We start from the raw sequence: 23,558 nt of genomic DNA on the forward strand, positions 1-23,558 counted from the left end.
AAGGATATGAAACTTAGAACATACTCTAACCAGGGGAACATAAGCTAGCCCTGAAAATATTATCGAAATGGGTGCAACAGTTCAAAAGTTGGCTCTTTAGCCTCGCATCCAACCTTAAGTACAGAACATTTTGTTTGGTTTATAAGGTTTAATGTGCCAAAAGGATTCATGATATCATGGATGCCATAGTGAATGGCTCTGGGAGAAAGGAGATTGCCTTTTAGCAACATGGCACACTTGTTATTTCTTGAAAGCCAAACTAAATGTGACTGTAGGATAAGTGGTGATACAAGTGATTACATATTAGACAACATGTGTCTGCATTGTAAAAAATGCTCCTGCACAAACCACTGGACTGTTTCGCCTGAAATGCTGCCTATAATATAACTTTTGATTGTCCACATTATTTGACAATATTGGAACTTGCCTGCATTTTCTGTTACCAGTGAAAAACTGCAGTCAGCTGCTGCAGGACTTTTTGTAGAGGCGAGCGGCGCAGCCTATTTGAAAGGCTATGCCGTCTGGCAAGCTGCAAGGCCCGCTCCTGCTCTAAACAGGACATTGGCTACCTGATAGTTTGCCAGACGGTGCAGGCATCCTGTCAAATTGGCTAGTCTACTTGCTTTAACGAAAAGTTCTGTCATAGCCAATCACAGTTTTTCACCAACTCCAGAAAATGCTGGCAAAGTCATAAGTTACATTACTTACATGAACCATGAAAACCTAACTTCTTGAGCCCTGATAACCCAGTAGTTAGTGCAGAATTTTTGAAAACCCAGACCAATAAATAGAGAACATGGTGTTACAGCAAATCACATTCCATGTACTACCATGTTTGCCTGCAAAGTATCTTGCTGACAAAGAGCATGTAACCGAAATTTTTTATTTATTTTTGCAGCTTTGGAAAGCAATGGGGTCAGCAAGTGGATGGCTTACAAGTAAAAGCATCTTCTGACGTCTCATACAGAGGCTTGTTCCCACGCAGTCATGCAGTGCACAGCCTGCATGCTGAAACTAAATCACACCAGGTGGACAAAGCGAAGCCCACTCGTGCTGTATTTATTTTCGCAATGCAAACTGCAGGTCAACTCACTTCACCATGTAGCTGTTGAAATGGCATTTAGAAAGAAAGTGGTGTACACAGTCATACTTGTGATGTGAGCCCCACAATGTCACGTGGTGTCCATGGCTTGGGATTCTGCATTCTCTTCATCTGCAAACCACAAGTGACTGGCATCAGCAAACCAGAGTGGCCCTGTGGACCTTAATAGCTGACAATGCTGGTAAGATAAACTGTCAAGGCAACATCCGAGTCAACCATAATTAAATTCAATGCTCGTCTCAAGTCCCGCCCACTAAAACCTTTCATTGATGTCATGCTGGTCACACTCAGTTTGCTATATCTTATGTACAGTTCATTATAGGAGGCATATTCCATGTGCACTATGATAAGACAGCTTCAGGTGCACAAAGCATAATTAGTTCTACCGAGGCTCAGGTTTGAAGCTGCACCGTGTCTCCTTCCAGGCGTTTGTGCAAGTTACAGCAAAGAATCGTGGTGACAATCAGCTTATTTGAAGGAACATGTTTTACACCAACAACCTATGCTTTGAAACAGTGCTTTCAAACATTCGACAATGCAGTCACTGCAGTTGCTGACAGAATGAAGAATGCCGATGAAAGTGAAGCTGGGCTTACCCTTTAGAATGCGGCCCAGCTCGTGCACCGAGCTGAGCAGCACGTGAAACTGCCGCCGCCGGTGCTCAAGGCGAGAGTCGAGGGCCTGCTGCGAATCCTGCAGTGACCGGATCTCCTTCTCGAGGCACTCAAGCTGGGCAAGCATGCCTCGCCTATCTGGCTGCGTCGCTATCACCTTGGCCAGGGCATCATACTCTGCGTGAAGAAAGAACTTTCTAGCCATGCATGGCAGATAGCCAAGCCAGCAGTGCTTCAGCGAACACTGCAGGCTTTGTCTTGCACAGTGCTGCAAATGTTTGGTCATTTTTTCTCTTCCCTATTTCTCGCTGCACTTTTATTCTCTTAAGATTTCTGAGCACCACCTTCTTTCCATGTTTGTAGCCAGCTTTACTTATTTTTGCCCTATGCACCGCGTGCTTTCTGTCACAACTCCAAGGCTTACGTAAAGTATGCTTCTCCGCACAGCTGATGAGTCTGGTGGTAAAGCCATTATTGTTACTCTTTTTGTTAAAAGAAAAATTTGCCTCGGGATCCTATTAACGTGCGTGCTGTGATGTCATTTCATCAGAAGCACATCACCACAGTCAGGCCAGGCGCACTTTACTATAACAGCCTTTTTTTTTTTTTTAATGCAGACTGTCTTTGCTATAGAGGAGAAAAATGTACACTCGTCTATGGCAGATGAACTGGGACTTAGTTTCACTGTACTATATCACAGTTTACTATGGGAAAGTTCTACTGTATAATGCGAGCATTATGTCTAAGATGGTAATTGGGAGATATGCATTCAAAAGAAAGTATTCTTTGGTGCGCATTCCCAGGTTATGAGGTCGAATGGCTCGTAAATATTGCGTTCACTCGTGAAGGCTCTTACTGGTCGTGCAGGGGATCTGGAAATAAACATTATGGTGCAAAAAATTTATTTGAGTGAGAAATCACGTGAAAAGGGGGTATTTATCATGTGGCTCTTGTGAGCACATCCAAGTGTCACAGTTGCACAGCACATGAGAGGTGTTGCAATTGCTAGCAAGCATTGTGGGAATAGGCCCAAGCACCCTCACGTTTTCCCAAGTCCTGAATCTGAAGAAAATTTCAAAATAACCACACAGGAGTGAAACGAATACAAGCCTCACATGATGTAAGAAAAGGGCATAGAGCACGCCAGAATTCAGTAAAAGATACATTCTACCCTTTTTATTATCATGGTAGCAGTTAAAGAAGAACCTGACCTTAAGAAAATGCTCAATTTTTCTGTTGTGGGGGACAGGAACCACGAATTCAAACAGGAAGAAGAAAAGAACTTCCTATTCCCTGCAATAATGTCAGACAAACTGGCCAGTAGTACTTACCTTTGTTCAACCTAGTTTTTCTTTTCAGACCGTAATTTATACAGGAGCAGTTCTTAAATTCTTTTGCCTCAAAAAACCCCAACAACCTTTAACACATAACACGGAATCCCCTTTTCACACCTGCAGTGGTGGGGGAGGGGAGGGGAGGAGGATCCTTTAAGAAATTCCAATAAATGCTTACTATTTGTCAATTTCTTTATGTTTTGATCAGTTCTGCTTGCTGAACAATTCTCGCATCCTGATTTGGCTTTCAAACCCCAGTGTTTGAATTGAGAAAGCTCTCTGCAACTGCTATCTCAAAATAAAAAAGGAGTGACAAAGCCTTAATAAAGATGATGTGGCGATTTAACAGACTTTCATCCAAATGAGATTCCTAGGCCAACTGATGCCGAGGGGAAGCAGTGCACAGTAGGAACTGGCTATTCTGGTCAGACAATGCAAGACGACAGTGTAGTGAAGTGAGCATCAGGAGCAAGCATGTGCACACAGTGCATACAGACCAATCCAAAACTGCTCACCTTGCTTGTTCTTTCGAATGCTCTTGGCCTTCTGCAATTCCAACTTGTTCTCCACAATTTTCTTCTGTGCATTAGTGATGCCAACCTCTGGGAGAGAGAGAAGACAGGGCAACCATCGGTGGCTGTGTGTTACGTGCACACCAGTCTTACTCAAATGGTAAAGTACTGCCTCTGCTAATACACACACGCACATGCAAGTCCCTAAAGCTCAAAGCTGTTGAGCTGACAAGGAAAGGGAAATAAGCGGCTCGTATTCATGAAGAAACCAAGAAGGGCAAAGGAGAATGCCCGAAGTAGAAGACTACACAGCCGCAGTCCCAGCTCGGTCACCAGAGCACTGTACACAACATGAAGTGCTTGTGGGTTCAGATGCCACTGCAGCATGTAGTTTTGAAGTGAAAGCTTCACTAAGCCAGTTTTTCGAGCTGTCAGCGTAGCACCAGTTTTCATCTTCAAGTGACCTTGACAGATACTACGTCTTTCCTTTCTTATAAACCAATTTACAATGTGGTTTCTACGTGGACATAGGCCACAAACCACCGCGGGTTCAAGCGTCGCGCGAGCCGAAGCCCCGATCAGCCGTCACCACGCGCACACTGAAACACCGCAGCGCGCACTCAACCTCCACCGGGAGGAGAGCACTTCGCTGCAAGGACACAAGCCTCCAAGTTCACAAAGGAGACGTTTATTGAAACGCCATCCTCCAGCGGCACACACATACACACATACACATATATACAAATGCACATACACACACATACTCAGTCACCGTGTCAAGGGAGCGCGCGAGGAGCAAGGCTCCCCTGCGCGCACGAAGTGACACGGAGTGCGCGCCGCAAGCACGCAAGGGCGTGCTGTGATCTCTCTCTCGCAGTGACCAAAGGGTTCCTTTGAGAGAGAGTGGGCAACCACCACAAGGTACGCCTGTCGCGGATCGTTTGATCACGATCGACAGGCTCGAGCTGCGCTCTCAGGTACGACCCGGAGTGGACGAACTCGAGTACACACTGGTCTGCGCGGACAAAGGCCGGCAAACGAGAACAGTTGCGTACGCACCTTGCGATGTCTCGGAGGGGTCTCTCTCAGAGCTCCGCTCAGATGGTCGCGCAAGCGCGGCCGTCGAAGCGGTGCCGTGTTCCCGCCAAAAGGCGCCAATGAGAACAGCCACTGGGACGCCAGGGCGGAGCTGTGGTCCGAACGACAGTGACAAGTCGTCCGAGCCCCTCTCCGCCGCCTCAGGTGGGAGAAAGGGAACGGGGAGAACAACTGGGAAGCGGGCGGCGGCCGCGCAAAGGGCAGCCGCAGCAAGCCCGAATCCCACAACAATGGAAGCGAAAGCTTCACTAGGTTGGGTATGGCAGGTAAATTAATTTAGTGTATGACACTAAATTTGCCCCTCACGTGACTTTTACCTAATTATGTGCGGGTTTCCATGATTTCGTGGTATTCACCCAAAAGTACATATACGGTGCCTTCCTTTCCCCAAAACCTAACTTAAACGGAGAGGCAGCTCTGAGTTGTGCGATGCCCGTGCACGTTAAAGGCCCAGAGGTGGTCAATTTACTCCCTAGCCTTCCACTACGAGTCCTCTTTATCTCCACCTCCACTCCCATCTTCCTTCTCTCAAGTCTCGCAGATACTGCACCTTTCTTCTTATGCACCTTTCTTCTTTTATAAACCAATGTATAATATATATAAGAAAAAATATGAAAACATGATCTTGACTTGGTTAGGTGTAGGTGTCCACAAGCCACAGATTGAAAAGCGGGTGTTAAAGAGGCAACATTCACAGCTTTTGCTCTATCACTAGGTTCAAGCCATGCTCAAACCCCCACAATTTAAGGCAATTTTGAGCCTTTCTAGGCTCATGGAACGAAATCCAGTGTGTGAGAGTTGTGCGCGGGATCTGCGCATCGGATCTGTGTGCTGATGTGGCACTTTCTAACAGTGGATGTCTGAGGAGAGAAATTAGGAATGAAAACAATTGATGGTGATTGCTAATGAATAAATGTTATACCATTGATATCGATAGAATTAATGAATAATGATGACTAACAAAATTATCATAAAATGACTACAGAATGACCAATATGTCAAACGATGACTAGTAATGGCTGCAACTGACTGGAAATGAGTAAACATGCTTAGCTGTGAGCGGTAATGACTACAATGACTAGGCATGACTAGGCATGACTACAGAACGAAGAATACAGTCGGTCCTCGTTAATATGATCCCCGTTAATATGGACGACTCTAATTATGGACAGCTTTCCTGGGGACCAATCTTTTCCATGCATTTATGTCCCGTTAACATGGAAACTCGCTGTTTGGACAAGAGACAAGGAGAAAATGCACAATTACCATTAGGGCCCATGTTTTTTGGTCGCATAATATGGCCAGTCATGAAAAGCAAATCTTTTACACTGCTTCAAAAATATTTCTCTTCTAAATTTTGTTGACAGACACCACATGAATGTAGTGCCAATGATTGATTGCACATTTTGCTTATGGCTTCGTATTTTACACTGTGAATTTGCGCAGTCAATGCACATTACAATTTTTTTGTGTTGCGTGAATTCACTTGACAGCAGCTTGCGCCTTGTAGAAAGTTGGATTCAGCAACTTTTAGCCTACTGAATGCTGATACATAGCAGGGGTTCGTAGAAGATGAAAAGTAGAAGTCAAGTAATTTATTAATGAAATGCCATGGAGAACAATATGTGAATGCACTGCATCATAATGCCTTCAACTGCATCGCACTTGAAGCATAACGGTGACACGGATAATGTTCTTGTAGCTCCTAATGCCAACTTCGCTAGCCTACATTATGCTCTAAAGCAGATCTTATTCTCAGCCTTTTTTTTTTTTTTTTAGAAAAAATATTTATTCGTTATTACGAATGACTCGCTTTGTGGACAGTATTATGCAGAAACCAAGGCGTCCATATTGTGAGCCTTCATGATCTTCTTTCATTTGTACATACCATCGTCATCGTTCCGCAGTGCCGGCTCCGGCATGCTCCTGGGTTCGTGTTCAGATTAAAAACGCTAGATAAGGCATCGCTGGCCTTGCCGTCTTGACCTATCCTTCTTTCACAAGTGGTGGAGGTGAAATTCGATCCCCTTGCTGCCTTGGGCCCTGGCTCTCGCTGAAGCTACATTCCGGTCACCGTTTGGCAACTGCCACCATCGTTACATCTACAGAGAGTACCCACGAACAGGCCGGACCCTCTACCTCGGCTGCACTACCCCCTCCGACTGTGCCCACATGACAACGCGATCCGCCGCTGCTTGCTGGTCATCGCGATGATGTCGATGACTGGCTCAACACCTATGAACGCTGCGCAGTGCCTACAACCGGTGGGACGATGCTCTAAAATTTCTCAATGTTTCTTTCTATCTCATTGAGGTTGCCAGAAACTGGTTTATTAATCGCGAACCCCGCACCATTAACTGGACCACATTCAAACAGCAGTTGCGCCAATACTTCGCCAACTCGGCAGTTCGGACTGAGAAGAACAAGCTCGCTTCCCACCTTCAAGGTCCTGATGAGTCATATGCATCTTACATAGAGGCCATACTTGCACTTTGCCGACGTAGTATTAGTCTCATCATGCCGGAACCTGATAGAGTACACCACGTCTTGAAAGGAATCAATTCCATGGCTTATAACACCCTAGATGCCCAGAATCCTTCAATTGTCGATTCCAATATTACGACCTGCCAATGCCTCGACCAGCTGCAGTCCTCCCGATTGCAGCCCGCAAACGCTACTGGCCCGACCTATGCTGATCTCGATCAGCGGGCACTTATTCGAGCCATCATCTGCGAGGAGCTCCAGGCCCTCAAGCCTGTCTGTCGACACGGGTGCGATCATTCTTCCGTAACTTCTAATGACGCCGATCTCCGCAGCATCATCAAAGAAGAGCTGGCAACAATCACCCAACCTATGGCATCTGACTCTCCTGCACCCCGCCCAGTACTGACTTACGCGCACGTCGCAGAATGGTCCTTTGGTTCCCCCGCCCCCACCTGCACCAACCTACAGTCACGTCAATGCAATGGCGATGGCTCAAGCTGCACCACCCTATTACGCACCTTGGCACCCCTCCCGACTAGTTTGTCATCACTGTGGCATTAGAGGACATATTGTAGCCGAAGAAGACAAAGTGCGAGCGTTCGGTGAAGAAAGAAGACGCTGATGCGGGCGATCCTTTCGGTGTTCTGGTGTCGCCGTCGCCGTAGCACTGGTTTCTGTTGCTGCCCTGCTTACCTGCGGTCGCTTACATCGTCCCGTCCTTTGGCTAGGACGTGACATTCGGTGGAAGTGCGGGGTACGAATCCCATGCAGCGCAGCCCTACATGTAATTCGAGCCTGGTCTTAAGCCCAGGCCGTCGAATTTTCTTAGAATCTGCTGCAGTACCTGAAAGCCGCGCTAGTCAACGTCAACAAGGCCAAGCTCCGGAGTTCGGACTCTTGCCCAAGGGGAAGACCGCCAGGGCTCACGTCAACATGGCCTTCCAGTCGCAGCAAACCGACAGTGCGGCTGCTGCGCGGATCATCTACGTGACGGTGACACCAAAGACTGTCACCCCGTTTCGTGGTGATGGCCTGGATGATGTTGAAGACTGGGTTCAACATTACGAACGGGTTGCGCGCCACAACGGGTGGACCCCCGAACAGTGCCTTCAGAATATCTACTTCTCTCAAGAGGCAACAGCACGCTACTAGTTCAAGAACCAGGCTTCGTTGACCTCTTGGGAACTCTGTATGAACGAATTGGTGCGCACGTTTGCCAACCAGCACCGGCGACAGCACGCCGAAGCTCTCCTTCACGCTCTCAGGGCCCTGCAGAAAGTGTGAGAAGCTTTGTAGAGGTCGTGCTGCGCCTAAGTGCTCGCACCGACCCACAGACTACTGAGGAAAAAGAAGTGCGCGCCTTGATGTGGGGCTTCCGAAACGAGATCTTTGGCGGATTTATATGCGATCCGCCGATTACAGTAGCCAGTTTTGTGGCCGAAGCAACTAACATTGAGTGCACATTGGCCATAAGAACAAACCACTATCAGCGGCTGGACACTTACACGTCTTGAGCCTTGCCTAGTCTGGCCATAGTGGTGCTGGCCTACCGACATCCGCGAAATCATTCGAGAAGTCGAGCGCGAAAAGCGCCGGAAGTTTTTCCCAGCTTTTGAGCAGCCTTCACCACTATCCATAGCTACGGCCGTTCATGAGGAAGTGCGACAGGCACTCACACTGGAAGCTATCTCTACTGGGCTAATGGTTGCTGCTCCAGAACAACAGCCGGCTGAAGGTTATGCTGCCATTCTCCGCCGGCCTCCGCCCGTACCTCACCAGTACCAACGGACTGCGGATTCTGGGCCTCGACGCCGTGAATTCCTGGCGCAGTATGACATATACTCGAAGCCGCAGAGACAACGAAAAGCCGACATCTGGACAACTATGGAGAACGGCCGACCGTTGTGTTTCCACTGTGGTGAACCTGACCACATGTACCGCCGCTGCCCATACTGAGATCTCGGCCTGCGAGGATTCAGCCGGAGCGACAGGCTACCTCGTTACGGTGAACAACCCCGAGAAATCCAGGAGTATCTTCGAGGCACTTCATCCCCGATGTGAACAGATGACAGTGAATATCTTCGATGCTCTTCATCGCCGATACAAACCGGTGACCGTGTATCCCGCTCGCACTCGCCACGCCGCCCTCCCATGCCTCCTTACGGGTCTCGCCGTGAGAGCTTGTCCTCTTCCTCATCGGGAAAACTGAGTGTGGCGACGCCTGGAGGTGGCGTTGCCGAATTCGACCTAAAGAGCCTCCACGTACGTTTGACATCACGAAAAACGGCACACGCGGAAGCGAAAATGGTTTGGCGGCCTCTAGTAATGTAGGCGTTATTATCGATGACCACGCGGTCACTGCACTCGTTGACACTGGCGCCGATTACTCGGTGTTCAGCGGAAAGTTATGTCGCCGACTTCGCAAGGTGACCACCCAGTGGGATGGACCTCCGATACAAACCGCAGGAGGTCACCTCGTTGTTCCAGTTGGAAAATGCACCGCACACGTCGAAATTCACGGTGAGACATTTCCCGCCAAATTTGTGATCTTAGAGAATTGCTCCAATGATGTTATTCTTGGAATGGACTTTCTTCGTAAATATGGCGCAGTCATCGATGTAGGGCAGAATAGTTGACCCTGCAAGCACGTTCTTCATCGCCGAGGTTTCGTAGAGCCACCCCAGTTGCACTTAAAGTTGATGCCGAGCATGTTAGCTTGCCACCGCTCTCGACAGTATTTCTACCTGTTCAAGCCTAGACCCCTGCATGTGGCGAAGGCCTCCTGGAAGAAGTGTACAAATGTTGCGTTCGAAGGGAATTGGTGTTGCGAGAGGAATAGCCGATGTACAGGGAGGACGTGCCAACATCTTGGTGACAAACTTTAGGAACGAGCCGCAGCACGTGACAAAAGGGGCAGTTATAGCCCATATAGAAGAGATAAGTGACGCTTGTGAGGCTGTTGTGCTGCGTGAGAGGGATATTCCGCCAGAACCACACGAGGAAGAAAAACCCTTGCAACTGAACATCGAGGAAAAACTTGAGTCTTCCAGACACGCGAATTACTCGAACTTTTGCATCGTTACCGCGATTATTTTTCAACGACATCCAGGGTTCGCCAGACGCCCATCGCGAAATATAGAATTATTGTCGATGGCGCGGCCCACCCGATTCACCACCTGCCGTACCGAGTTTCTCTGAAGGAAAGAGAAGCAATACAGGACCACGTGCGGGAAATGCTACATGACGATGTCATCCAGCCTTCAAACAGTCCGTGGGCCGCACCTGTGGTGCTGGTAAAAAGATAAGATGGGACGCTTCGGTTCTGTGTGGACTACAGGCGACTCAACAAGGTGAAAAAGAAGGATGTATATCTACTGCCGCGAATCGACGACACCCTCGATCGGCTTCGTCACGCCCGCTATTTTTTGTCTATCGATTTGAAAAGTGGATACTGGCAGATCGAAGTGGATGAGCGAGACAGAGAGGATTGCGTTTATAACACCGGATGGCCTTTATGAGTTCAAAATGATGCCGTTTGGATTATGTACAGTGCCCGCGACATTTCAACGCGTCATGGACACTGTGCTCGCCGGACTGAGGTGGCAGACGTGTCTAGTTTATCTGGATGACATTGTCTTTTCAAGCACCTTCGTTGACCATCTTGTGCGCCTCGAAGCTGTTCTTCGTGCTATACGGAACACCGGACTCACGCTCAAGCCTTCGAAATATCGATTCGCGTATGGTGAGCTGAAGTTTCTTGGGCATATCATCATCATCAGCCTGATTATACCCACTGCAGGGCGAAGGTCTCTCCCATATTTTTCCACTTAACCCGGTTCTGTGCTAGCTGCATCCACATGACCCCTGCAAACTTCTTAATCTCATCCGCCCACCTAACTTTCTGCCGCCCCCTGCTACGCATAGTTAGCCACAGAGGCGTAAAACCAGATCCCGAGAAAACAGCGGTCGAGGCGTCCTTCCCGGCGCCGTCAGACAAGAAAACTGTCAGAAGCTTTCTTGGTCTCTGTGCTTACTTCAGACGTTTCGTTCGCAACTTCGCGCAGATCGCAGCGCCACTTATCCACCTTACGAAAGACAGTGTCAACTTTGTGTGGAACGAAGAACAAGATTTAGCATTCAGGCAACTAAAGCAAGCCCTTTTATCACCACCTATATTAGGCCAATTCGATCAAAATGCCGACACTGAACTGCACACAGACGCCAGCAACAAAGGACTAGGGGCAGTGCTCGTACAATTCCAGGATGGAGCTGAGCGGGCTATTGCGTAAGCAAGCTGAACTCTTTCCAAGGCGGAAGGCACTCAACAACAGAAAAAGAGTGCCTCGCCGTCAAGTTTCGGCCCTATCTGTACGGCCGCCCGTTTAGTGTGGTCACCGACCACCATTCGCTGTGCTGGCTAGCCAATCTTAAGGATCGTGCGGGCCGGCTGGCGAGGTGGAGCCTTCGGCTACAGGAGTACGAAGTCATGATCGTACATAAATCCGGAAGAAGACGTGATGATGCTGACTGTTTGTCTGGAGCACCCGTGGGACCGTCGTCAGGAGGCGCTGAGGATGAAGACAACTTCCTTGGGGCCTTGAATCCGGAAGATATGGCAGATCGGCAACAACATGATCCACAGCTTTGTCAACTGATGGCGTATCTCGCAGGAGACGAAGGCGGGGCACCTCGGGTTTTCCTGCGTATTCTCCCTGCATTTAAGATCCGGAATGGTGTCTTGTACAAGAAGAATTTCGACAGCAGCCAGAGATCCTGGCTTCTTGTTGTGCCGGAAGACCTACGCAGCGAGGTCACTGAAGTGTGCCACGACGATCCCACCGCTGGTCATCTAGGATACAGTCGAACGCTTTCGCATATTCAAGAAAAATATTACTGGCCAAAACTCGCAAAGTATGTGCGTCAATATACAAGGACCTGTCGCGAGTGCCAAAGGCGAAGAACACTTCCTACTCGACCGCCGGGCCTTCTCCAGCCAATTGAACCACTGAGTGCTCCGTTTCATACCATTGGACAGACTATCTAAAGCGCTACGCGAAGTCCCGCGCACTTCCGTTGGGGACGGCTGCCGAGGCAGCGAACTTTTTCATCGAGAGCATTGTCCTCCGGCACGGTGCTCCAGCAGTGCTGATTACTGACCGTGGCGCCGCGTTTGTGGCACAACTCACTCAGGAGATCTTGCATCCAAGCTGCACCAGCCACTGTCGAACGACAGCGTATCATCCGCAAACTAATGGACTAACGGAGAGGTTCAACAGAACTATAGCCGTCGACCATCAGAACCATAGAACGTCGACCATCAGAACTGGGACGAGGTACTGCCCTATGTCACGTTCGCTTATAATACCGTAGTCCAGGAGACCACCCGTATGTCCCCTTTCCAGCTAGTGCATGCAAGGCAAGTCACTACCATGCTTGACGCAATGCTGCCTCCCGCACCACCAGACGGCGTAGCTGATGATGCTCGGCTAGTATGCGAACGTGCAGAGAAAGCTCGGCAACTAGCCAGACTCTACATATGCCAGCAACAGCGTGCCGATGCTCGTCACTACAATCTCCGGAGACGTGACGTCAATTTCCGTCCTGCAGACAAGGTCTGGGTGTGGACACCGGTTCGCCGCCGAGGGCTTTCAGAAAAACACATGAAGTGGTATTTCGGGCCGTACACAGTTGTTCGTCGCATCAGTGAATTGAATTATGAAATGCTGCCCTGTGCAACGCAGCCGTCGTCACACCATTCCTCGTGTCCTGAAATTGTGCACGTAGTGCAGCTTAAGCCGTATTACCAGCGATCACAGAGAACCTCTCCTTTTAATAGCAAACGTTCCGAGACCGTGTGCGCTTCTGCGCAGCAGTTAATTCAGTTTGTGCTTAGCATCGGGACGATGATGCTTGTTTTCGGAGGGAGGCAGTGTAGCCGAAGAAAGCAAAGTGCAAGCGTTCGGTGAAGAACAAAGACGCTGATGCGGGCAATCCTTTCGGTGTTCTGGTGTCGCCGCCGCTGTCGCGCTGGTTCCTGTTGCTGCTCTGCTGACCAGAGGGTTGCTTTCATCGTCCCGTCCTTTGGCTAGGACGTGACAATATATCCCGCTTCTGTCGTCGCCGCCTTCAGAACGAGCGCCATGGTTACGATACCTTTGAAAGTGACATGCCTTCAACTTCATATTATCGACGCCGGTTTATTTCAAGCCTACCTCGACAATCCTCCCCACCTCCAGACTCCTCGTCTGAGCCTCGTGAGAGCCATGTATCCCGACGCCGTTCCCCATCCCCATACCGCCACTCAGTTTCCCCTCTCCGACCCGCAACAACTCTCCCTGTCCGCCATCCAGAAAACTAAGTGTTGCAGTTTTCAGAGGTCAAACTGCACTCTGCGAACTTACTAAAAGTCCTTCTGATCGCCTGTATAATGTGATTTCTGTTTTTGCTGAAGGATTACCTCCTGTAAAAGCTGATACAGGGGCTGCAATTTCTGTCATTCACGCTGATTTGTGCTATAGTTTGCGAAAAGTGACGACACCATATGATGGGCCTGAACTCCGTGGAGCCAATGACGTACCTTTGTGCCCTTCAGCGAAGTGCAACGTACGAGTTGTTATCGACAGTGTCCGCCATCATGTGCAGCTTGCTGCGCTCTCACCTTGTGCGCAACTGATGATTTTTGGATGGGATTTTTTGTCAACTGCTTCGGCGTTAATTTCTTGTGGCGACTGTGTTATCCATATGACAGACAGTGATTTTTCATCTGACTTTTCTGAACGATATCACCCCTCGTTGCCGCCGCTGATACTGTTTTGCCTCCTTAATGCGAAAAACTACTTACTGTTGTTTCTGACCACATCACTGACGGGGACATACTCATCGCACCATCTTATCGTCATCTTGCACGCGGCATCACCTTTCTGTCTAGTCTTGTCCGGTTCCGCAACGGCTCAGCGACAGTAGCGGCCACTAACACTTCACGTGAATCCCTCGTGCTCCCAAAAGGCACTTCTCTCCCTTGCATGATGAATGTTCAACCTTTGTCCCTGATGGTGCTCACCGCCCTTCTGCCTCACCATCGTGTTTCGTCAGACGTCTCTCTTTCTGTTTTCGCAAAGACTATTAATCTTAACCTCACACCAAACCAACGCCAAGAACTGCTGACATTGCTTCGACACCACCAAGCCATTTTTGATCCACTTCCCCACCATTGGGACGGACTAGTGTGGTGCACCATCGCATCATTACTGAAGGTAACTCTATCGTTCACCCAACGGCATTATCGGGTTTCCTTCTCTGAACTAAGTAATTGAAGAAAATGTAAATGACATGCTCCGTCACAATATTGTTCATCCCTCAAGAAGTCCATGGTCCTCCCCAGTAGTGCTAGTTAAAAAAAAGAACGGCTCGGTATGCTTTTGTGTTGATTACCGCTCACTCAACAAAATTACCCGCAAAGATGTATACCCAATGCCGCAAATTGATGACGCTCTTGACTCTCTCCAAGGTGCCGAATATTTCTGAACTTTGGACCTCCGCTCAGGTTATTGGCAAATACCTATGCACGAGGACGCAAAGAAAAAACCGCTTTCGCAACTCCCGATGACCTTTACGAATTTAATGTTATGCCTTTCGGACTTTGTAACGCACCAGCAACATTTGAAAGAATGATTGAAACTGTACTTCGTGGCCTAAAATGGAGAACTTGTTTATGTTACTTGGACGACATTGTTATCTTTTCGTCAACTTTTAATGACCATCTCACGCGCCTGAATGAAGCCCTCAGTATCTTGCTTCAGCGGGCCTTCAGCTCAACATCAAGAAGTTCCACTTCGCACAGAAGGAAATTAAAATATTGGGACATCTGGTCAACCATGATGGCATTCGTCCAGACCCTGAAAAAATCATCGCAGTCTTGAACTTTGCTCGTCCACAATGGACTGCAGATTTGCGCAGTTTCCTTGGCCTAACGTCTTATTTCCAGCCTTTTGTAACGCATTTTGCAACTATTGCTGCTCCACTTCATGCACTACTTAAAGCACGCAGCCCTTTCGTATGGACTGAACAGTGCAAAGCTGCTTTTAATGACGTAAAGCACGCCCTTACATCAGACCTGTTCTTGGCCACTTCAGTGACTGCGCTCCAACCATCCTGCACACTGATGCCAGTGGTCACGGTCTTGGCGCTGCAGCGCGATGCAACTTTGCATGAGAAAGTGATTGCCTTCACCAGTCGGACTATGACTCCACCTGAGAAAAACTACACCATTACTGAGCAGGAGTGTCTTGAGTGCGTCTGGGCTGTTTAAAAATTTCGCCCTTACCTATACGGTCGGCACTTCACAATTGTGACCGATCATCATGGCTGTCTTCACTCAAAAATTTGACAGGCCGACTTCACCGTTGGATTCTACGCCTGCAAGAATACCATTTCGATGTCACTTATAAATCGGGTCACCAACACCAAGATGCCAATGCTCTTTCTCCCTGTCCACTTTCGGAATCAGCTTGCGGTTTTTCATCCCAATGCATTTCCACCTCTGACGACAGCGGACCATCTCTTTCCCCAACATATATCACAACAGTTTCTTTTGACGACTCTGAGAACAAATATGCTCTCCTTTCGCAGCAATTAGCCGATGCCTACTGCCATCCCCTTATCGACCGCCTTATCGGCGCTTCGGACCCACCCAATGCTCGCCTTCGCCGACAGCTTCGCAATTTCAAGCTCGAAGATGCAATCCTACGCTGCTTGGATTGCCCTGATGGAACTCGCTGGATCCCAGTCGTGCCGCGTGTGCTTTGCCCACATATACTGGCGGCTCTCCACAATAATGCTACTGCAGGTCACCTTGGTTTTGACAATACCTACGACTGCATGAAAAAAACTATTCTTTTGGCCCGGCCTATCTTCCAGCATTGCCAAATACATCGCCTCTTGCCCTCTGTGCCAACGTCACAAACGGTCGGTTTCTTCGCCCGCTGGCCTACTACAACCTCTTCCCTGTCCCGCCACTCCATTCGACGTAGTCGGCATCGACTTATATGGTCCACTGCCTCTCTTCGATGGGGGCAACCGTTGGGTTAAAACAGCTGTCGACCACCTCACACGCTACACTGAGACAGCCCTTGTACCGAATGGTTCCGCTCAAGAAGTAGCAAATTTCTTTTTGCGATCAATTGTATTGTGCCATGGCTCTCCTCGGGTGCTCCTAAGTGACTGCGGGACGGCTTTCTTTTTCTTACTTTACTTTACTTTACTTACTTATCTACTTACTCACTTACCTACTTACTCACTTCACTCACTCACTCACTCTCACTCACTCACTCTTACTTATTTATTTATTTATACCTCAAATGCCCCTGCTGGGGTATTACATGAGGGGTGGGCTGTTACAGTTCATTGGCGAGTCTTTCAATGAATGCTTTGAAGTGTGCTGGATGAGCGAGATGAACTGCGTCGGCAGGAAGGCGATTCCAGTCCTTTGCTGTCTGGACGAAAAAAGCATTTAGTTGTGCAGTGGTATTTGCGGATGGCGGGTATACTACTTTATTGTGATTAAGTCGATGGGATACGCGGTAACAAGGCATGATGGCACAGTTTCCTAGTGATGAATGGTAAAATTTATGAAAAAGGCACAGCCGGGCTATTTTGCGGCGTGATTGGAGGGAAAGGAGATTAGATTTTGTCTTCAAATCAGTAACACTTGAGTGATATGAGTAGTCTGAATGAATGAACCTTGCTGCACGATTTTGGATGGATTCGAGGATGAGGGAAAGGTTAGGCTGGTGAGGGTCCCAAACTGCGCAAGCGTATTCCAGTTTGGGACGGACGAGTGTTAAATAGGTCAGCAGTTTGACAGAAGGAGGTGAAAGTTGCAAGTTACGGCGTAAAAACCAAACGTGCGATTGGCGTCTTTAGCAATGTTAGAGACGTGAGTAGACCAAGTGAGGGAACGGGTAATGGTTACACCAAGATATTTATAAGAGTCAACTGCGGAAATTTGAGAGCCAAATATATAATACGAAGGTGAAGGAAAGGACTGTCTACGGTGGAATGTAATTAATGACGTCTTATTTGTGTTTAGGGACATGAGCCATTTGCTACACCAGGATTCGATGTAATACAAGTCGTTCTGTAACAGTTTAGTATCGTTGCTGTTAGCGATAGGTCGATATATTACGCAGTCATCCGCAAATAGTCGTATGTTAGAAGTTATATCAGTAGCAAGGTCATTAATATAGATTAGGAAAAGTAATGGACCGAGCACAGTACCTTGTGGCACTCCAGAGGTGACAGAGCTTAAAGGTGAGAAAAATTAATTAGCGTGTACAAACTGCTTACGGTTAGTGAGGAAGTGTTCTATACAAGTTAGAATGAGTGGGTCAAGGTTCAAACGTGAAAGTTTAAGTAGAAGCCGTCTGTGGGGAACTTTGTCAAAAGCTTTCTCAAAATCCAAGAACAATGCATCAACTGGTATGTTGTCATCTAGGTTAGAACTAATGTCATTAATAAATAGAGCTAACTGTGTGTCACATGACATTCCTTTACGAAAACCGTGTTGGTTAGGGTGAAAAAAATTTACAGATATAAGAAAATTTGCGATGTGTGTGTAGATAACATGCTCCATTAACTTTGAACAAATGCTTGTGAGGGATATGGGACGATAGCTGTGGCGTGAAGATGGCAAACCTTTTTTAGGAACTGGAATCACCTTGCCTACCCTCCAGTTTTGTGGCAACACTCCAGATGATAACGATTGCTGAAAGATATGTGGTTAGGTCGTCCGTCTCGGCTGCGGGAGGTGGTTCGTTCGAAACCCGCCACCGGACACCCACCGGTAAAAATGGGTACAAGCGTCCCCCGGCCTGGCGCCCGGCTCTCACAGGGGTGTGCGCTTGGAAGAGGCTCCGCAAACCCCGCTGCGCTCCTTCTGGGGCAAAACAGTTTCGAACACTTTAGCCTACAAAGGTGGTTCGAGTTACCGTGTTTCACTAGGTTCAAAACTGAAAACGAGTCGTGTCCTGCACACGCGAAAACTCAGAAGAGCCTTGTTTCAAGTGCGAAACGCTTTAAGCCAGTGTGTCGAAAGACGTAAAGGTTCACTGTCACTGATGAAGTTCACTTCTCAGAGATCACTGCAGTCCCATGGCAAGTCTGGATTTCCGGCCTGTCTGACTTTGCGAGAAAAAAAAAGGGCCACATAATGGGCTGTTGCCGCGCAAGGCGGACTTATTGTTGTCCGATGGCGGAACGAATCACTGCCACATCGGCGCAACTATTTGGGCCGTGGCACCTTTTCCCAAGCATTTCACCCCAGAAGAGCCGAGCACCAGGCCGGGGGAAAGCTTGTACCCATTTAAAAACCGGTGGGTAACCGGCGGCACCGGGGATCGAACCCAGTACCTCCCGAATGCGAGGCGGATGCTCTACCGGTTACTCTCCACTTTTCCTCGTTTATGGCCGTCCTCCCACTACAATTCTCGACACTTCCTTCTTCTCTACGCCTGACTTCTTATCTTGTGTGGCCAGATGCCGCCATCTTGCCCGCCTCAACACAGCAGCGTGCCAGGAAGACCGCAAGAGTCGCTACGATTCTACGCATCGCGTGGTCTCTTTTCACCCTGGTGACGAAGTACTACTTTATACACCACTGCGCACCCCTGGCCTTAGTGACAAATTCCATCACCGCTACTTTGGTCCCTATGAGGTCATCAGCCAAACTTCCCCAATGAACTACAAAGTCACGCCTGTTGATCTCCCAGCCGATCTACGCCACCGTGGAACTGAAATTGTTCATGTTTCTCGCTTGAAACCATTTGTGCACCGCGGTACATCGGTTAGATAGGAGTGGCCAGGCTGGCCGCTTCCCCCCCAGGCTGATTGTGTGAGCCTTCCATGGATCTTCTTTCATTTGTACATACCATCGTCATCGTTCCGCGGTGCCAGCTCTGGCACGCGTCTGGGTTTGTGTTCGGACTAAAAACGCTAGACAAGGCATCACTGGCCTTGTCGTCTCTACCTAGCCTTCTTTCATAATATTAACGAGGCACATCTGCGAATGCGAAACAACAACTTGTAATGGCCGTAACTAACTGAAAACGAGTAAACATGCTTAGCTATAAATGGTAATGACTAGGCATGACTCGGCATGACTAAAGAACGACCATTACAAGTCGGCTTTTGACATACTGGTCCAATATGTCAAAGGACGACTTGTAATGGTCTTAACTGACATCAAATAAGTAAACATGCTTAGCTACGAGTAGTAATGACTACAATGACTAGGCATGACTCAGCACGACTACAGAACGACCAGTACGTCAAACGACAATTTTAATGGCCGCAACTAACTGGAAATGAGCAAATATGCTTAGCTACGAGTGGTAATTGGTCTGCTGACGTTGAACTGAGACAGTTGTCAGCTGTAAGAAGTTGACTGTGCTACACTAAAAAACACCAGTGCTTCACCAGTTGAGACACCGGAGGCTGTTCTCGGAATCTCGGACAAGTTAAAGTCTATTAAATCGCGCTGCGATGACGCAGAAAACCGGTTGCGCCGTTCTAATCTACTTTTCTTTGACCTACCGGACACCTCTGACGAAACCTGGTCATCCGCGGAGACTAAAGTAATAAACTTATGCTCGGAAACCCTTGGTGTGACAGTGGAGCCGTCTCAAATAGAGCACGCACATCGCCTCGGGAAGCATCAGGAAGGTAAATGCAGACCTATTATCGTAAAATTTGCCCTGTTCAAAGACAAACAGCACATTCTGGAAAAGGGGCCCAAAATCAAGAATACAGATTATGCTGTACAAGAAGATTTTTTGATAAGGACACAGATAGCTAGGAAACACCTACTTGATTTTGCAAAGTCACAGAACGCCTCGTATAAACTTAACGTCGACAAACTGCACGTTGGTGACAACACCTACGTATTCAATGCAGTATCTGGGAATGTCGTATGATCCAAAAGATAGCTCGCACGAGAAAAGGTGACTGGTACAATCGATCTTTCTAACTCTTCACGTCGTAAACACTCGCCATTACAATTACATTTATCATGCACTAATATTCGTAGTCTGCTACCAAAACGTGTCGAACTAACTTCGTATCTGGAGAACAGTGAGTGTGACATTTTAGCATTAACTGAAACTTGGCTTAAACCTGATATTTCTGACACTGAAGTACTGCCCGATACTAACGACTACGTAGCCTACCGCAAAGATAGAGAAAACAAAAGGGGAGGAGGTGTCTAATAGCCATCAGGAAGCGTGTAGTACACCAACTAGTTAATTGAACCAGTCCTCTTGAGATTATTTGGATTTGCATCAAATCATCACTTGTTCATTCAATAATAGGTGCATGCTACAGACTGCCAGAGAGCTCCGATGTTTTCATTTCTCAGTTGCGCGATAGCCTCAGTGGCATACGAACCAAATTTCCTAAAGCAAATATATTTCTAATGGGTGACTTTATTTACCCGGATATTGACTGGTCTAACCTCACCTCTAGCTCTCGCTGCTCTAAAGAATTCATTTATTTAATTTTGGATTTTTCCCTAACTCAGTTAGTAAACCAACCCACACGCGGAACTAATATTCTCGACCTAGTTCTGATGTCATGCTCTGAGAACTCAAGCACCATTTATACTAGTGAGGGATTCAGTGATCATCAGATTCTTAATTTTACAGTTAGCATACCATCACAAGTGTGGCACCTCAAATCAAAGCTCATCTTCAACTATAAAAAAGCTGATTGCATCTGACACTCGAAAACTAGCTTATCAGACGTTTGTCCGCCCACAGCTTGAATTTGCTTCGCCCATTTGGTCACCTCACCAAAAGCATCTAACACACAGTCCTGAATCTATACAGAACCGTGCTGCACGCTTCATCGCTCGTGATTTTAACCGTCATTCCAGCGTCACTAACATCAAGTTATCGCATTCACTTGCGTCTTTAGAATCACGTCGCACTTCGTTGCTTATTTCATAAAATGGTTTTCAGTCCTCACAGCCATCTCGTACATCACATCGTCACCACAATCATAGCAGCTTTGCGCGTATTTTTGGTCGTACTAAAACGTTTAACATGTCTGCCCTTCCGCGTGCCATAAGTCATTGGAACAGCCTTCCTGACGATGTTACCAGTCAAACCCGAATATAACGAACTCGGATAGAGCGAATTATGTTTTATATCGAACACTCGAATTTCCGCTAGCATTATGCATATAAAATGTATTTTTTATAACGAACTACACATCGGATATAGTGAACTCAGCGCGCGCGATCGGTCGCCAAACGCCCGCCAACGGGCGGGCCTTTGTGCCGGCTCCGAGTTCTCTCCGGGCAGCCCACGCTGCCGGGCCGCAATACTTCTAGCGCATGCCGTTGTCAGATGGGAGGGGGATTGGCGACGGCTCCGTTCCCCAAGGTCTCACACAGCGCATACGTCATCACGCGCCCGCTAGGGTGCTTCTGCTGCTTCTGCGCCGATGCCACGCTTCCGTAAAACGCAGGAGGGGCTCTCTACAGCAGCTTCCACGAGGGACCCTCCTGTACGCATGCGCGGCCGTCGCCCGGAGTAGCGTGAGTAGCCTTTAAAATCCGCGCCATCGGCCAGCCTCTCTTTGCAGCACTCCTATTCGGCAGCTGCCTACCATGTGATCAAAGACGTTCGAGCAGCTCCGGACCTATTGCGCTTCGAGAAAGAAGCAACACCGGCCAGAACTGGTTTCAAGTTTGGGCGAAGGGAAGGCAGCCTCCGAACAACGAACGCGTCAGTGGCGAACTTTCCCGCATCCTCGGAGCTTTCTTTGTTCGCGTTTGCAAGTCGTGCTGCTGCTATTCTCACGATTCCGGACGTGCCTACGTTGCTGCTGGCTTGCATTCCGGCGCTACATCCTGCAAGATGACGACGAAGCAGCGGCGTGCCCTACCGCTTTCCGACAAGCTGGAGACAATTCCCCGCGGCCTGACGTTGCCGCGCATTTCAAGATTCCGCGGAGCACGTTAAGCACCATTTTGAAAAACCAGTCGGCCATCAGAGGCAATGCACAGGAACGACCAAATGGTGACAGCTTTCGCCACCGCAAGCCGGCTTACGACCAAGTAGAGAAAGCGCTGTACCGATGGTTCTTGGACGTTCGCGCGCGAAATCTGCCGGTCTCTGGCCCCATACTACAACAGAAGGCAAAAGATTTTGCCTTCGTCCTGGACGTCGAGGGGTTTACAGCGGGCAGTGGTTGGCTCCAACGATTTAAAGACCGCTACTCCATCACCGGGAAGGTGGTTGCAGGTGAAAGCCAAGCAGTGGACGCTGAGAGTGCTGAAAAGTGGGTGCAAGACGTGTGGCGTGCTGTCACGGAGAGATACGAACCGTGCAATATTTTTAACACCGACGAGACTGCCTTGTTTTGGCAACTGCTGCCGAGCAGAACCTTGGCGCTAAAGAATGAGAAGTGCCATGGCGGCAAATTGAATAAGGCCTGAGTCACCGTTCTTCTCACGACAAACATGGACGGTTCATCAAAGCTGCGGCCGCTTGTCATAGGCAAGTTCAAGTCTCCTATGTGCCTGCGAGGATGCACTTCACTCCCAGTCACATACAACTCAAATTCTAAGGCCTGGATGACCAGAACGTTGTTCGAAGCGTGGCTGCGTGGCTGGGACGAGGAACTTGCAACGAGCGGGCGAAAGATTTGCCTCCTCCTCGATAACTGTTCTGCGCACCACTGCGGCGTCACGCTCAAGAACATCGAGCTTTGTTTCCTGCCACCGAACGCAACAGCGGTTTTGCAGCCCCTCGATCAGGGGATCATCCGCGCTTTCAAGCTGGGCTACAGGAAACGCGTCGTTGAGCGGCTGTTGGTGAAATTGCGGGTTAACGACGAGCTCAAGATTAATTTGCTGGCAGCAATAGAAATGATTAACCGTGCCTGGCAAGACGTGACGCAATCCACAATCCGCAACTGCTTCCACCATGCTGGACTATGTCAAGAGGATGCAGAAGCTGCTAGTGAAGCGCGCACTGTGCAAGATGACAGCGATGTTGCCACGCTGTGGGAAGAACTCGCTGATGTTCCGGACGCTGTGCCCGAAGAAGTTGCCCTGGAGGATTTTCTCACTGTTGACGGCAACGTAGCCGTGACAGCGAGCCCGTTGGACTCGGAAATTGTTGCCGACATGCTGGCATCTGGTGCGAACGAGGAGACCTAGGAGCCGCCGCCGGAGGACGATCGCCCTCGCCCGGCATTGCACGAAGCCCTCGCTGCTACCGATCTGCTGCGCCGATACTGCTCCGGAATACAGGGAAGCGGACTGGAGTTTGTGGAAATGATGTCGCGTGTGGAAAGTGCGATTCTCGCTGATGGAGTTAAATGCAGTGTTCAGGCGAAGATCACTGCCTACTGC

The 23,558-nt window shown here is 48.7% G+C and overlaps 1 protein-coding gene across 1 annotated transcript in view; it reads right to left on the reverse strand.

The window, feature by feature from the left end:
- Positions 1-849: 849 nt before the first annotated feature.
- The window catches only part of thoc7 (THO complex subunit 7), a 35,070-nt gene continuing 12,361 nt past the window's right edge, over positions 850-23,558 (reverse strand). Inside the window, exons 4-6 of the mRNA XM_084586684.1 lie at positions 3,566-3,652; positions 1,699-1,893; positions 850-1,213 (exon numbers count right to left, since the gene is read on the reverse strand). Of these exons, the coding sequence (XP_084442810.1) occupies positions 1,173-1,213; positions 1,699-1,893; positions 3,566-3,652 (323 nt within the window). The 3' untranslated portion in view covers positions 850-1,172. The remainder of the gene's footprint in view (positions 1,214-1,698; positions 1,894-3,565; positions 3,653-23,558) is intronic.

The sequence above is a fragment of the Amblyomma maculatum genome, unplaced genomic scaffold (genome assembly GCF_055883805.1).
Source record: "Amblyomma maculatum isolate TAMU_Amacu unplaced genomic scaffold, ASM5588380v1 scaffold_27, whole genome shotgun sequence".
NCBI lineage: Eukaryota > Metazoa > Arthropoda > Arachnida > Ixodida > Ixodidae > Amblyomma > Amblyomma maculatum.